Here is a 16,234-nt window from a genome sequence, read left to right on the forward strand (position 1 = left end):
TCTGCTGAAACACCTAGCAATTATTTATACATAGTAAAAAATTGTAGTGTTAGCTAATCAATAAAACATTCACCTCTTCTAGAAGCATTTTTAAAACTCCCAAGCAAAATATAAAAAGACTGTGAATACAGTTGCACTGAATTTTATTTCTACTGAATATACAAATCCCATCAAGCATTTAGTTTTAAACTTTTATAGACTCTAACACTGTCATGAGAGTCAACATAAAATCAGTAATTTTTCTACATAGGAGTCCCTGCAGAGGGAAGAATGTTTCTCTTTGCTTGAAAGTATTTGCATGTCCTAAATAAATGGTTCAGACTCTGCTTGGTTCATTAACACGTTTACCAACTGAGCTGTAACTAATTGTGCAGTGAATTTAAACCATACCCTATAAACAGTAATGTATAAGAGCACCTAAATAGTAATTTAAATGCATCTGTTTCTGTAAAATAAATTTTAAATGATTTGGTTTATATTAAATATTCTGGCTCACCTGATTCAGCATCTCCCCATTATCATGTTTCTATTCACTGTCACTTTCATTACCAATCTTTCTCTTGTATATGATTTTTAAAGAAACACAGATCTTATTCTACATTATATGACCACTATATTATATGATCATTTTATAGACATGAGTGGCATGTTTCAATTGACAAAGGGAAAAATTCTCTTAGATTTTTCAAACAGGATAACCGTATTCTGTTAGAATAAAAAATGGCATGTTAAAATAAATCTGTAGAATAGTTGAATGAAGCTTTGAACAAGTTCAGGAAAGAAAATTTATTATTTAAGGGATTTTTTTTCTATTGGTAACTTTTAAATAATTTTTATTGTTATTTTTGACATTGTCTCAGTAGGAGAACGCCATTAGCCACATTTTACAAAGGAATGAAGGCTTGGTGTTTATGTGTTTTATCAGGAGTGAGCTAGTAATTCATCATTGTAGCCATCAAACCACTCTCATTAAAATTCTTCTCTTGCTGTCCCTCTTCTTCACTGTCCCATTCCTTATCCATGGTTACAAATGAGAATATAAGGATAAGCCCAGACTGCTTATTGTACTATTCCTTTCCTCCACATCTACTCCTTAGAACATTCTGCATATTCTCAAATATTGCTGAAATATTTCTAACTCTTATCACTCCCTATTTCAGTCCTATCAGAAATTTTCCAACTCCTCCTTTATAGTTCTCTTGACCTTCTCCAACCATGGGGCCACACGTTAAGCATGTACAAACCTCACTGCAGCGAGGATTACTTACACTCCCTCTACCGGAGGTTCTAAGTCTCTTTACAAAAAGAAGATACACCGGATTTATCATCATCATTATTCATTTCTCAGGAACCCTTTAAGGTATATCTCAGGAAAAAAATTTAAGAATAATTTCAAGAAAAAGTTGAGACTAATTTTGGGGACCCAGGTTCCACAGAAAGTATGGGGCTAATTTTACATTAAGTACCTAAACTGGAGGAAGAAACTGTGTAGGGAGTGAGGTGAGGCAGACTAGGGAGGGGAGAGGGAGGGAGGAGAAGGAAGGAGGAAGAGACGTGTGTAAAAACACTAGTGGAAAGAGAAAAAAAGACAATATTTGTTCTCTTTTTTCAGATTCTATTATTTGTTTGACAGAGAGAGATAGTGAGAGAGGGAGCACAAGCAGGAGGGGTGGGAGAGAGAGAAGCAGGCTTCCCAATGAGAGGGAGCCTGACATAGGGCTCGATCCCAGGATCCCGGCATTATGACCTGAGCTGGAGGCAGTCTTTTAACCACTGCGCCACGCAGATGCCCCTATGTGTTCCTTTTCTGTAAGATCCTTCCTAAAAGTCATATGAAGATGAGCAATGTAGAAGCTGTTGCCCAAGTTGTGGGGTCAGAGTTGATGACAACGAACCTTTCACGACAAGATTTCAACTAGAACATATTGGTAAAAGTACACATACTTTGAAAGAGTCACTTATTCTCTGCATATTTTAAATCTATTTCTTACCCTTTTTTCGCACTTCAGTAATTCCTATTTTAAGATGTGAGTTCTTCAAAGACAAGAAATACATCTGTTGTGCTTTCTTGGCATAGCACCTAGCACAGTAAATGGGGGTGTTAAATAAATACGATTAGAGGAGGAAAAAAATGGAGGAACAGTAATGATTGGTTAATCTCACATTTTGACCTATTTTTATCCTGTTTTCTTTAATGAGACTAGGTGTAAACATGCTAGTTTATCTTACATAAATTCCCAAAGCTGATCTAATACACGCAAGAATATTCTGATTTTTTCCCTAGGTACTGATTATTGGCATTGAAGAACTGATATTTTAAGTGGATGAATCCCTTACCTTATAGAAAATTAGAATTCTGAACAACTTTGACCAGCTGAAAAATAAATATAATGAAGCTCCTTTGGGATAAAAGATAATTTGATTTGTAAAGAAAAAATACGGCAAAAGAAAAATGCAGGAAATTTAGATATACAGAGATATCCATTAAAAATTATTGTTTCACTGGAGAAAATCATGGAAGCATACCATCTTGAGACAGTAAAGATCTTCTAGTCAAGTTGCTACTACGTACATGTAAGCACACTGGGGTGCAGATGAGTCAGATGACCTATGTAACTCAAAATAGCTAATAAAGTGGAAAGGGGGAAGTAGATACTAAATCTTCTGACTCCCAGACCAGTGCTCCAAAGATGGAACATTATGATGACAGATATATTTTCATAATAAATTATAGTGTTCAGTTTGTATCTCAACAAATTAAGAGACATGAAAAAATGAAGTGAACTTTGCAAAGATCCATAATGAATTAACTAATTTAAGGCTTGGGGATTTATAAAGAAGGCTTCAAGAATCATAGTGACTAAGTTTCAGGGGAAGCTTTACCAACTTTAGGTATATAATTTATAATATATAAAGATGGGTAACCAGATTTTTTTTTAAACTAAAGTCAGAAGAAGACACAAAACTGATGACAGCTACTAGCTAGGTATAAGATGGTTTCCTGTCTAATCATGTGAGAATTGGTAATTTTGGGGATATAAAATTCTATGCTAAATTTTGTTTTATTTTATTTATTTATTTATTTTTAAAGATTTTATTTATTTATTTGACCGAGAGAGATCACAAGTAGGCAGAGAGGAAGGCAGAGAGAGAGAGAGGAGGAAGCAGACTCCCTGCTGAGCAGAGAGCCCGATGCGGGACTCGATCCCAGGACCCCGAGATCATGACCCGAGCCGAAGGCAGCAGCTCAACCCACTGAGCCACCCAGGCGTCCTATTTATTTATTTTTAAAGACTTTGAGAGAGAAAGAGAGCGTGACATCGAGGGACAGAGAGAGAGGGAGAGAGATAATCCCAAACAGACTGCATGCCTGGCCCAGAGCCTGACATGGGGCTTGATCTCACGACCCTGAGATCATAACCTGAGCTGAAATCAATAGTCAGAGCCTAACCAATTGAGCCACACAGGAGTCCCCTATGATAAATTTTGAACAGGAAAAAAAATTCTGAAAATCACTGAAATTAGATCATTTTTGGCATTACACTTTTAAATGTTAATGTTTGCTTGATGCCATTTCTAGACTTTCAAAAAAGATCATTGATTAATATATTTACAAGTTGTAACATCTAAACGGTAGTATATCTACTTTACTTTGGGAAAAGAAGATTTCCCTATAATGCTACAATAAGAAATATATGAAGATATCAAAGTAGTGCCCTTCCCAAATTCTATATGATATGTACTTAACTAAGTGTAATATATTAACCTCATTTTTAACTTCAGAAATTAATTCACTTCAAGAAGAGAAAATGGACCACTCTATGGAAAGGCAGCATAGCACAGTGTTTAAGAACCATGAGAGACTGTGGACTCTGAGAAACAAACTGAGGGCTTCGGAGGGGTAGAGGGAGGAGGGTTGGGTGAGCCTGGTGGTGGGTATTGAGGACACGTATTGCATGGAGCTCTGGGTGTGATGCATAAACAATGGATCTTGGAATACTGAAAACAATAAAATTTAAAAACAATAAATACAAAAAAATAAAAATTACTAAACAATTCAGAAAACTAAAAAAAAAAAAAAAAAAGAACATGGATTCTAGAGCCAAATCAAAGCTGTGTCTTATTTCTGTCTCTTGCACTTATTATCTGTGCAAACTTGTGTAAAATACCTCATTCCTGCTTATGCCACAGACAGGAATCAAATAAGGATGATAATGGCAACCAACCTCTGTGGTTGTTATAAAGATTAAATGAGTTAACAATGAAAATCACTGAACTCTTTGAACAGTTCTTGGCACATACATGCCCGTTTATAGCAAAATCTTGGGGTATGGAAAACCCCATTAACAAAATTAGATACTTAGATTTACAAGTGTAAGGGTCTGAAAGAATGAAACTTCTGAAATGTTCATACACCAGAGAGTGGCACATGCTTTCAAATATGAAGAAAATCATGACAGATACTTGAAATTTGCCATTTTCATTTAATATTAAAAACATAAAATTCCCAGATTGGAAAACCTGTCTTTGAACCCATGCCCAAGGAATGGCAAATACAGTCCCAGCATGGAAAATTGGAACTTAGAGTATGACTCGCACCTTCTTTACAACAAAACTGTCCCTTCATTTCCCCATACCCACCCCAAAGGAAATAGTTATGAAGACTTTGTCCTGAGCAAAAGAAAATATATTGGGCTATAACTTTAGTGTCTAATAAAGCAATATAATGTTAAGAAATTCTTACCCCCAAAAGAAACCAGAATTAATTCAGAGGACATTTTCATGGTTGATGGCAAATGTACAAAGGCCAGAGGTCATCTCTCTAAAAGATATCAGTCCAGATCCTACTTTTATCATCCAAAAAAACACTGGGGTAATGGAGGGGGGGAAGTGGGGACATTTCTTCTAAACAGCATCCTGCAGTAGAGTTTCAAGCAAACCAACTTTTCAGGATTTTCTGAGTATGTTTTCAGGATAATTTTTCCACTCTCCTCTTAGCTCCTCCAAATGGAGTGGGCTACATGGAAGTTGTTCCCTTTGCTTGGGATGAAGAAGGTGCCTATTAGGCAAAAAACTGAAGAGAGTGGACTTGTGAGTTTAGAGTGCTAAGCCACAAGGTGGGTGTCCAAAGGGTGTTTTGGAATTTACCACTATAAGGAGTGTACTTGCACAGCAAGGAAACATCTGTAGCCATTCCAAAGGCCTCTTATATAAACTGAACTGTATAATTTAAAATGTATAGCATTTTATGTCTATTATACCTGAATAAAGTTGATTTAAAAAGAAAATTTTAGTTTTTATTTTAGGAAAGATTCATATTAACAAAGTTTGAAATTAATCCAAAGTTTTGTTATTTCTGCCACTAGTAATGAGAAATTGTGCCAAATTAGTGTGGAAAATTGTTTCTCAAATGCCTTTTTGTATTACATGTCAAAGGAATGATATTTATTGTAACGTAATTGATGCTTCAATTGTACTACACAAAGGAAAATACTTCCTAGCTATATCAGTTCTAATAACAATTTACATTTGCTCATATATACATACATTGTGAGATGTTCTGTCATGAAGGTTAAATAGAAGTCATGTCACAAATCATACATCAAAGGTTTTAAATTAGTCTTACTTTCCAAGAGTCACAATTCTAGGTTTTATATAATTTAGTGAAAAACATAGTGTTTAAGAAAATATTTCTTGAATTTTCCCAAAGCAAAATTGCACGATCTACAAGGAGAATAATTGTGTGAACAACAACAATTTTATTAGTCAAAATGGAATATATATTGTCAGAAAATACTCTTCAACTATAATAAGAATAAAAAATGACTAAGGAATAATTCTTTTGTTTTTTGAAGATTTTATTTAGTTGACAGAATGAGAGAGAGACAGAGAGAGAGAGAGAGAACAATCAAAGGGAGTGGCAGGCAGAAGGGGAGGGAGAAGCAGGATCCTTGCAGATCAGGGAGCCCAATGCAGGGCTCTATCCCAGAATCCTGGGATCACGAGTTGAGCTGAAGGCAGACACTTAACCAACTGAGCTACCCAGGTCCCCTAAAAAATAATTTTTGATGTTCTAATAGAAATTTATGTTTTCTTTTTTTAATTTATAGCCCTTAGACTTAGTAGCAATTATATTTTAATCTTGACAGACACATACTTGTATATAAATGAATATCCACACAATATATATGGATAACTGAAGCAAGTTTCAAGAAACAGTTATTTCTGTTTACTCAACACACTGGCATTTTCTATTTAATTTAGGTAAAAACGTTGGTTGGATTGATGCTTGATCAACACTGCTCTGGTTTTGGAGAAATTATTTGTAATTCCTTCAGAAGGTAAAGCAGAGGAAATAGCAGCAGGAAAGAATTCAGACGAAGAGAACGAAGACATTCTAGAATGTAATTAATAAATGTTGGTACTGTAATGGATGATCAGCGAATGTTCCATGAATCTTCAGAAGGACAACTGACAACTCTTTGCCCAGGATAATTCTCAACTGTAGATTTACCCAGATATGGTAGATGGACCAAATGACCTTCTGAGTTGCTTGCAGTTCCAAAAATATTCTAGAACTTCCACTTATTTAGTGATTCATGATGATTAGATAGTTCTGCTTTTTAATTATTTCCTATTGATTGGTGGTTTTGTTGTTGTTTCAGAATTTTATCTCCCCTTAAATTTATTCATTTTATCTTTGATGATATAATTTGATATAATCATCACTACGTGAATATTCACTTTCAAACAAGAGTTTTAAAACATATTCAGAGATTCTATTAGAGCATAAAGTACATATATATTAATTGTAAATGCTTAAATTAAAAGGTTAAAAGAATATAGAATTTTAATCTGAATCATTACATATAATATATGGTCCAATAAATGAAAATGTATTAGAAAGCAATGTCTAATTTTTATCTAAATTATTGATGTCTAAGGATATTTTGACCATGACCTATATTTATATCTCTTTATTTTCTTTTTTTTATGTTATGATACTTTTAGTGTCCTTAATAGCCATGCCTGTAAAGCTATTATAAACTGCTTGAGACCCGTTAACAGCCCACTTTCATATTCTAAACCATACTCATGCCAAAACACGGTTTAATAAGGTGCTTTTGATTTTTCCCAATGGCAATTTGTTATATTTTGATATAACACATTTTCAGAAAATAAATATCCTGACTTGCTACCTATTTGAAAATGTATTAGTTATTAGAAAGTAACAGTATTTCCATTCCACTGGTAAAAGTTGTTTAAATAATTTCATTAATCAGAACTTGTATAGTAAATTTGATCCCTGTTTTACTTGGCCGTAAAACTGATAAGAATTAAATACAAGGGCATTCAAAACAAGTGAGGGCATAGCTCATAAAACTAAAGTTGACAATTCAAAAATAGCCTAGACTTTCTGATTAATCACCCGGAGTGGGATGCTGATAACTGCTGTGTCCTGTCAGTGTTTTAGAGGTGAAATCAGGACAATGGAAGTCAAGTGGCAAATGTTCCAGGCCAATGTGAATTATTATTATTTTCAGGTACAATGTTGTCTATGTTCCTCCCCGAGAAAATATCAGTTCTATTTTTTCTTTGTTTTTGTTTGTTTGTTTGTTTGTTTCAGAGAAGATTATGAGTGAGGCATCTGGGGTTTTTTCCCCAATTAAATAACTCTGATTCTTCACTCCCATCTCAGGATGGAAAGAGTAGAAATCCAAGAAGGAAATCTATTTTGAGGTTATTATAAAAGTAAGTGAGTTTTCCCCTTCATATTTAAAGTTTGAAAAAATGAGCAGAATATCACAATCGAAAAACACAAATGCTGAGCAGACACCTCACCAAACAAGATACACAGATGGCAAATAAACCTATGAAAAGATGTTCAATATCATAAGCTGTTAGGGAATTGCAAATTAAAATAACAATGAGATACAGATGTAGTGAAAAGAAGGACCACCTGTACCCCAATGTTCATAGCAGCAATGGCCACAGTCACCAAACTGTGGAAGAACCAAGACGCCCTTCAGTGGACGAATGGATAAGGAAGATGTGGTCCATACATACAATGGAGTATTATGCCTCCATCAGAAAAGATGAATACCCAACTTTTGTATCAACATGGACGGAACTGGAGAAGATTATGCTGAGTGAAATAAGTCAAGCAGAGAGAGTCAATTATCACATGGTTTCACTCATTTGTGGAGCATAAGGAATAACACGGAGGACATGGGGAGACAGAGAGGAGAAGTGAGTTGGGGGAAATTCGAGGTGGAGATGAATCACGAGAGACTGTGGACTCTGAGAAACAATCTGAGGGTTTTGGAGGGGTGAGGGGTGGGAGGTTGGGTGAGGCTGGTGGTGGGTATTATGGAGGGCACGTATTGCATGGAGTACTAGGTGTAGTGCATAAACAATGAATTCTGGAACACTGAAAAGAAATTTAAAAAATAAAAATTAAAAAAAAAAAGAGATACCATTATACACCTATTAGAACAGCCAAAATTCAGAACGCTGGCAATACCAAAAGTTGGTGAAGATGTGGAACAATAGGAATCTCATTCATTGCTTTGAATGAATGCAGCTAGAAAGCCACTTTGAAAGACAGTGTGGCAGTTTCTTACTAAACTAAATAAACTTTTACTATATAATCCAGCAACTGTGCTCCTGTTACCAGGGTCTTTGGCAGGTGTCTACCCTGCTCTCTGGGTGGACAAGACTGCCTCCATGACCTTGGTTAGCAGGGTGGTACTAAAACAAGTCTCCACTTCAAGGTCTTCAAGTAGGTCCTCAGATGGCAGACCTGTTAGGTACACAGATGGGGTCACGGGGTAGGCCACTAGGTGGTTAGGATTTGCCCTGGATTGCATCTGAGATGGGTTGCACCCGTCAGAAGCCTGCTTCAGGGTCCACGGTTGGGACTGAGGTCTATAGGACTCCCTCCAAGAGAATGGATTGGTGTTCACCTTGCTGGGCTTGTTGGTATACAGGAATGCCCTCAGACTGACTAGTAAATTTGGAGTTGGGTCACAGGGCTGATTCAGGATTCACAGTTGGATAGATATCAGTGGGCCTAACTTTGGGGGCACAGAAAAGCACATCATCTGCTGGGTCCCTGTGTGGTCAGGACCACTCCCTGAAAGGGTCTGGAGCCAAGTCACGGTACCATTTCAGGATTCATGGTGGGACCAAAGGCAGTTGATTTGCTTTCAAGGGGAACTGACAGGTGTGTCTGCCAGCCCATCCCCTGGTGACATGGACTCCTGGACCAGAGATGAAAGAGCAGGGTTTTGGGACACTTCAGCATTCATGGCCAGACTGAGTACTGAAGGGCCTATTATTGGAGGCAAGGGTAGGTGTGACTCATCATTCGTCTTCCAGGGTCTCTTAACAGATGGTGCTGGTGGTAGGACCAAGGTCAAATGGGGGAGCAGCCAAGTCCACAGAGGGACAGTGCTGCTTCTGTGACTGTACTGGGACCTTTGTTGGATAGCCTGCTGCCTGGGCACCTGCCTGCTTTCTCAAAATGACTCTCCTTGGTCTTGGACTCTATTGGGGTTTTGCCATCTCTTATGTGGATTCCAAAACTCCCACAAGAGCAAATCTCCAAAGTACAAAGGTACTTTTGACTGTAGGTGGCTGCCAAATTATTGTCGCTAAGGCAGCATATGAGTGGGACCCTTCTATTCTGCCATGTTGCTGACATCACCTCTCCTGAAAGGAATCTTGACCAGAAAAGTAGGTTTGGGTTTAATATGTTCAGCTCAGTGTATTTCATCATGCACCCAGTGAATTCAAAGTACAAATTTTACACCAGGGCTGTTACTCTACTCTCTAACGTTGCCTCTTCTCATGAAGATGGCTCAGCGGGACACCGGTGTGATCCCATGGAGGGCTGGGCTGTCAACCGGCTTATGCTCTTCTCAGTATCGTCCCTCAATTTTTTTGTGGTATGGTTAGTCTGTACTGGCCTGTGGGGTGTGGGAGCTGGCACCTTCTGAGGTGTCACTTGCTATTTTTGGTCACTTGGATAGCTGCTGATGAAATCCACGGCTGCTGCCACTTACTCTGGTCGCAAAGCTCCTGTCTTCCGCAGCCCCGTCCGCCGGACTCCTTGTTTCGCATGTGCTGCAGGTCTCTATCCACGAACTGCTGCGCAGGACGTGCCGGCCATGCGGGCTCAGGGTGCCCCTTCAGACTTACCCACTGTATCACTCCGGGTTTTCCACAGAAATAGACCCAATAGGATGCACACTGCCTATTTATATACTCACGTGCTTGTGGGGGCTGGCAAGTCCCAAATCTGCAAGGCGGGCAGGCAGTCTGCAGACCCACGGAAGAGCGGATGGTCTCGAGTCTGAAGACCATCTGGAGGCAGAACAGTTTCTCATCGGGGGACCCGGACCTCAGTTTTTCTCCTGAGCCTTGCGGAGGCTCGGAGGACGTGTACCGCATTCCGGAAGGTCCCGGCTTCACTTAACGTGTGCTCGTCTCCCTGGGGACCACGTCTGAGGAAACCCCTATAGCAGCGCCTCCCTGGCGACTGACCTCACAACTGGGCACCACAACCCATCCAAGTTGTCCTAGAACATTCGTCACCACATTGCTCTAGAACAGACACTTCATTAGTCGGTGCTGTCCTACCTCTGCCTCCAGGCTGGACACGGTGGGCAACGAGAACACCGGCGAGACGCTGTCCTATTCTGACTGAAACCTAATTGGGGTTACTTTGGCCTTTTTATCCTCTCGTACACTTACTCCCACTGGTGGCGACCCCGGGGGCTAGAGGGACTAGATCTTTCCCCGGGACCCAGATAACCTCACATCACCTTATCCTCTCCGAACGCCTCTTGTTCTCACTCTTTCGGAAGCACCACGGGCCAGCGGCGCTGGGTGACGCAGACACGTCACGTGGTGCAGCCGCAAACATCCGGGCACCGAGCCAGGGTGCGCGTGCGCGCTCAGGGAGACACCCGCGAGCCGGACTAGGGCGGAGAGAGTGCGAAGACCACGCTCGCCCTCCTCTGCTCCCGCCACGTGGGCCTGACGTGAACGCTGCTCCTCCGGCGGGAGCTCGGGACAAGCAGAGAGGCCGCGGTCACAAGAGTCGGGGTGTTTCGGTCCGCCGTCCCGGCAGTGCCCGGCGGCCAAGCATGGTCTCCCCAGTCGTGACAGTGCCGGGCGACCCCGGATCCCATGGCCCTCGGGCCTCGGACCGCGCCATCAGTGGGCATCTGCTGGTGCACAGCAGCCAACCCGGGGCGTCAGACGTGCGCAGAAGCTCCCTTCGGAGAGATACTAGTGCCCTGCACAAGGGAGAGTGTGGAGAAGGCGCCAAGCATTAAAGCGGGGAGGGGGGGGGGGACCCAAAACAAAGATGGCGCCCGCGGAGGAAGCGTGTGAGGGAGGCGCGCGCCCGCCAGCAGGCCTCTGGAGGTGGGAGAGGGGGGCGCTCGCCCCTCAGGCCGACTTGCGGACGAGCACACGAGCCCCATTCACTCGGCCCCGGCCCTGGTGGCGCAGTGGCGGCCTCTGCTCGGTCCTGGCGGTGAGTTCCTGCGCGGGAGCCCTAAGAGCCGTCCGTTTCTCAGGTTGTCGGACTCGGGCGGGTGCGGCGGGTGCCTCTCTGCGGGCCGTCGAAGCCGGACGTCTTCGGGGCTTCTCTCTCTCTCTCAAACTTGAGGCGTCCTATGTGGGGGGCAAACCCTTTGCTCCTCAGGGAGAAGCTCGGGTGTGAGCGCCCTCCCGACGGGGTTGCCCCGCGGTGACTTCGTGTCCTAGTGTCTCCCGTCTGCGGCGAGGCGGCCTTCGCTGTCCGCCCGCTCTGCAGCCGTTGCTCAGGCCGTTGTGGCGCCTCCTGTTCCTTGTGTAGCTGCAGAGTTGGCGCGTGTGGGAGGCGGCGAGCCGGGCGCCGTCCTACGCCGCCATCTTGACCGCCGCCCGTCGCCCGCAGGCGGGGTCGCCGCGCTCGGCTCCGTTTCCACAAAAGTCTGGTTCCGGAGGGTGGAAAACCCTGGGGTCTCTTCATAAACTGAGGCTAAGGGAAACTTTGGATTCACATCTTTATTTTGGGCTCAGAAGCAGAATGTCCATAGGCTGTGTTTCTGCTGTGCAAATCCCAGCTCTCCCCCGGCTGTGGCTTCAAAGAGAGAAGAAGTTCCTACGCCAGCGAGTTAGCAAAACAGAAGCCGCCTCGTGTGTTCATGTTCCTTGTCACACAACAAGGATGCGCTGGGTTTTGGAAGATTCAGAGTTTTATACAACAGTTGGGGAAGCGTGGCCGGAAGACAAACAGCGACGCAAAGAAATGTAAACTCGGGACGAGCCGCGTCCACAGTGGTGCCGAGGCCTAGCGGTTTGCTGTGCGGCCGCGGGGCGATCTGGGCGCCGCTTCCTGCGCCGGCTGTGCCACGTGCGTCTCCTCCGCCCTCCACTCAGACCCGCCCCCGCCCCCCCCCCTCCCCCGTGGCCTCCCCTGCACCAGGCCCAGGCCTGCCCCCACAGAGCCCTGTACGTCGGTCTTCCAGGTCGGTTCCAGGCCACGAACAGGTCACTCTGAGGCTGGCACTGTTCCATCTGGGGGTTCGCAGTTGTTTGATAGGGAAAAGGCATCTTTGCAAGATCCATCCCGATGACTCCTCTACTTTGACCTTGGACTTCGCTGTGCTGATCTTTGAGGGACTGAGGACAGACAGACGTTTGGCAGCCTTTGGAGAATGTCACACTGCACCTCCGTTCTGAGTCAGAATAACGCTTGTAGGACTCATTGTTTAACTTTAAAATAAAACCAGTTTTTTTTTCTTTTTTTTTTAAACTACTCACCGGCCCCCCCAACCAACCTTCGCCATTTACTTTGTGACTTTAACAATGCAAAATGGAACAATGTGAAAAGTAAAGCAATTGTTGACAGAATGTCACAGTTATTCTAATTCCTGCTGCATACAATAGGTATTCATCTTATGTTTGCCTAATCATTTTTGGAAACTTTACTTATTAATTAATATATATTTTTAGATTTATTTATTTACTATAGAGAGTGTGTGCAAGAGTGGGGTGGGGCAGAGGGGGAGGGTGAGAGAGAATCTTCAGCAGACCCCCTGCTTGGTGCAGAGCCTGAAGCAGGGCTCCAAAGGACCCTGAGATGATGACCCAAGCCAACCAGGCATCCAACTGAGCCAACCGACTGAGCCACCAGTAAACCCATTCTTTAATATTTTTATTTACTTATTTAAGAAAATTTTTATTTATTTATTTGACAGAGAGAGAGAGTACAAGTAGACAGAGGAGCAGGCAGAGAGAGAGGGGGAAGCAGGCTCTCTGCTGAGCAGAGAGCCGGATTTAGGGCTCGATCTCAGGACCCTGAGATCATGACCTGAGCCAAAGGCAGAGGGTTAACCCACGGAGCCACCCAGGTACCCGGTAATGTTTTTAATACAATTTTTAAAGTTTGTGTATAATCACTCTCTCCTAAAAGTATAAAAAAATATATAGATATTTCTTCAGCCAAGTGTGGATTGTGTTGTTATTCTTTGTATCTCCTAAGTTTTGGGAACAGGTGGGCATGTAGTGGATGCTGAATTTTTTAAAAAAATAAATTGTCTAGAAACAAAGTATGTTACTTAATAGTATTAGAAAATCTACATCTTTCTTTTCTCTGCAACACCAAATCCTTTCAACATTTTTATCTTAACCAGATTGACTAACTGGTAGGGAATATGAATATGGGGGAAAAGTGGGAAATCTGCAGTTTATGGAAGTCAGTGTGACTTAGAGTTTTAAATAGTTAGGTGTCACATTCCCATCTCATGTTTAAATGTTGTGGCCTAAGAACTTGTCATGTAGTCAACAAACTATGAAGACTGAACCCATGTAAATAAAATTTAGCACTGAATCAAATAAATGTTTGAAATGAATCTAACATTTATCTAATCTTAAGTAGTATTAGGCTATTGAGATACATATGAAGAAACTGTAAATAAAAACACAAGATTTTTAAACATTCAAATTAAGTGTTTCTGGGGCAAAGAGTAGAAAAGATGGCCTTCACTGGGGTAGGAGGGAGATAAAGTTTGCTTTTATCAGTAGGTTAGCCTTGCAGTTTTGTCTTCTCCCTTGTTCTGTCCAGTAACTTGACTGGAGGTTAGTTCATCAGCCTTCCCAGGTGAGCTCCTGGCTTTTGGGATATGAGAATAGCTCTCTTTCCAAAACGCCCAGTGCCTTTCCTTAAATGATTTTGTTAAAGTGCTATGATTCCATTTATTCCCCAGCAGTAGAGCTTGTGTAGTTAGATTCTTTCATCATACAGAAAAGAGTAGTTATCACAACATGAATGATATAGCCGCTGTATTCATACATCCATATTCAGCGACGAGCGCATTAGCAGAGATTAGAGATTGGGCGTCTAATAATTTTTCAGTCTGAACACTTCTCAACTGCTCTTTATCTCCTGCTAATGTTGTTCTTGCCCTGAAGCTCACTATTCATTATATTGTTCTTTTCCTTGCTGAGGAATCCCATTACTGCTTGTTCCCATCAGTACATTTATATAAGACTCTTCGGGAAAAATTACAAGGAAAGGGAACCACTGACACTTATGTCTTGTTGGCATGAACTCCTCTCCACTTAAGTAGTCGTGTAAAAAAATATTGTGTATGAGGCCCATCTTAAATAAGTGCTCAGACATAGTATGAGTTCTGGGGAAAACAACAGTATGAAAACCAACTCTTCCTTCCAAACCCCGCAGAAACAGAAAATGATATTCTGGGCAAGCATATCACCACTTGGCTGATTCTCAACATCCTAACACCCTTTCAATTTTCAGAAAATCCTCTTTCATGAGAAGGTAGGATGATCAAAAGTGTCACTCAGAAAATGCAATTAGTGATTTTCCTGTCTCAGCAGCTTTAAGATTACACACTAGCCTGAACTTGTTTCCTCAGCATATCTTACAAGCTTCTCGGCTGCTCCCGACCAATCCATAATTTTATAGTGGTGGAGTCGATGTGATAGGCTAGTCCTAAATGGGTTTACTTAGAGACAATCTTATTTTGCTTCTGATGCCTTCCCTAGGTTATCTCCTTTTGGATACACATCCATCAAATTTTTTACTGCGATACTTCCTATGAAATTACAGCCCTCAGCACATAGCTTTAGGTTGTTTCTGATCAGTGCACCAAAACTGTAAGAAAGAACATTGAAAAAAAAATGCATAGAGTTCAGTCTTCCTTTCAAATAAACATAATAGGATGAAATTACCTGCAGGGCCATTTTTATTCTGTATTCTCCCACTGTGTCAAATTCAGCTATATTGGACTTGGAAGGCTAAAGCTATGAAATGGTGACCATTTTTCTAAAAGTCATTTCTCTGGGCATCTCAGCGGTAGCCTCTAAAGTATATAGCGATCTTTTCCTGTCAAAAGGTCATTTCTCTCTTCTTTTCAATCTAATATTTTAACTGGTCACTCATTTGTTCAATGGTTGCAGAAGGTAGGACTAAAAGGTCTAAGTACTCACAATATTGAGTAAATAATACCATCTTATATACATGTATATGTGTGCATATGTAGTCATATTCACATACAAATGTAATATATATATATATATATATATATTAAAAGCTTCAAAGTACTTTAATTATCTCCTTCCATTAATCCTCAAAATAAAGGGGATATTATATAAATTTTGCAGTTGCTAAAATTGAGGATCAAAAAGGTTAAGTGAGTTACACAGAGTTTTGAAACTAGGTCTTTTGGAAAAAATTTTTTCTTTTTTAAAACAATATCACTTCAATTCTCAGCATTAGGATAACTTATTTTAAAATAGAAGCTCTGGATGATAATTATGAAAATTCGTAAATGTACTTGGAATGAACTTACTATCATCCATGAATGTATGTATAAGAATTTGTTCATCAAGTCCTTGCCAGAAAATTGAGATTAGAGGAGGTGGTAAAAAGGAGAGCTAAGTTTTGATGGAGGAGAGGAAGCCCAGGAGCCCACTGGGACCAAATAGACTTGGAATGGAATGTCATAGACAACATGGGGAATTTGACAGTCAGGGAGGGCTCAGTAAGGTTTTTTTTAAAAGCAGCATTCGTGTCTTCAACTTATAATACCACATGTTATATATTGTAAACTAAGAACAATTAAATGATCGTGTTTAAAAGTAATTAATTTCTTTTTGTCCTTGTTAGGATTAACTTACGTTGAAATTCTGAAAGTTTCTAAAATAGGAC

General features: G+C 41.1%; 2 protein-coding genes across 9 annotated transcripts in view; one reads left to right on the forward strand and one right to left on the reverse strand.

The window, feature by feature from the left end:
* LOC309843542 (uncharacterized protein) overlaps positions 1–10,879 on the reverse strand; it is a 90,832-nt gene extending 79,953 nt beyond the window's left edge. For 5 of the 7 annotated variants that reach the window (XM_082689070.1, XM_082689068.1, XM_082689069.1 and 2 more), the window contains exon 1: positions 10,068–10,847. In XM_082689070.1, the coding sequence (XP_082545196.1) occupies positions 10,068–10,455 (388 nt within the window). In that variant the 5' untranslated portion in view covers positions 10,456–10,847. Of the gene's footprint in view, positions 1–10,067 lie in introns of all 7 variants that reach the window. The other 2 variants (XR_014300197.1, XR_014300198.1) reach the window with 1 other exon arrangement.
* A 486-nt stretch (positions 10,880–11,365) lies between these two features.
* LOC309843543 (uncharacterized protein) overlaps positions 11,366–16,234 on the forward strand; it is a 367,442-nt gene continuing 362,573 nt past the window's right edge. For both annotated transcript variants that reach the window (XM_082689073.1, XM_082689074.1), the window contains exon 1: positions 11,366–11,548. The gene's annotated coding sequence lies outside the window, so the exon portion shown is untranslated. The remainder of the gene's footprint in view (positions 11,549–16,234) is intronic.

This window comes from Mustela nivalis (assembly GCF_964662115.1).
Source record: "Mustela nivalis genome assembly, chromosome: 11".
Lineage (NCBI taxonomy): Eukaryota > Metazoa > Chordata > Mammalia > Carnivora > Mustelidae > Mustela > Mustela nivalis.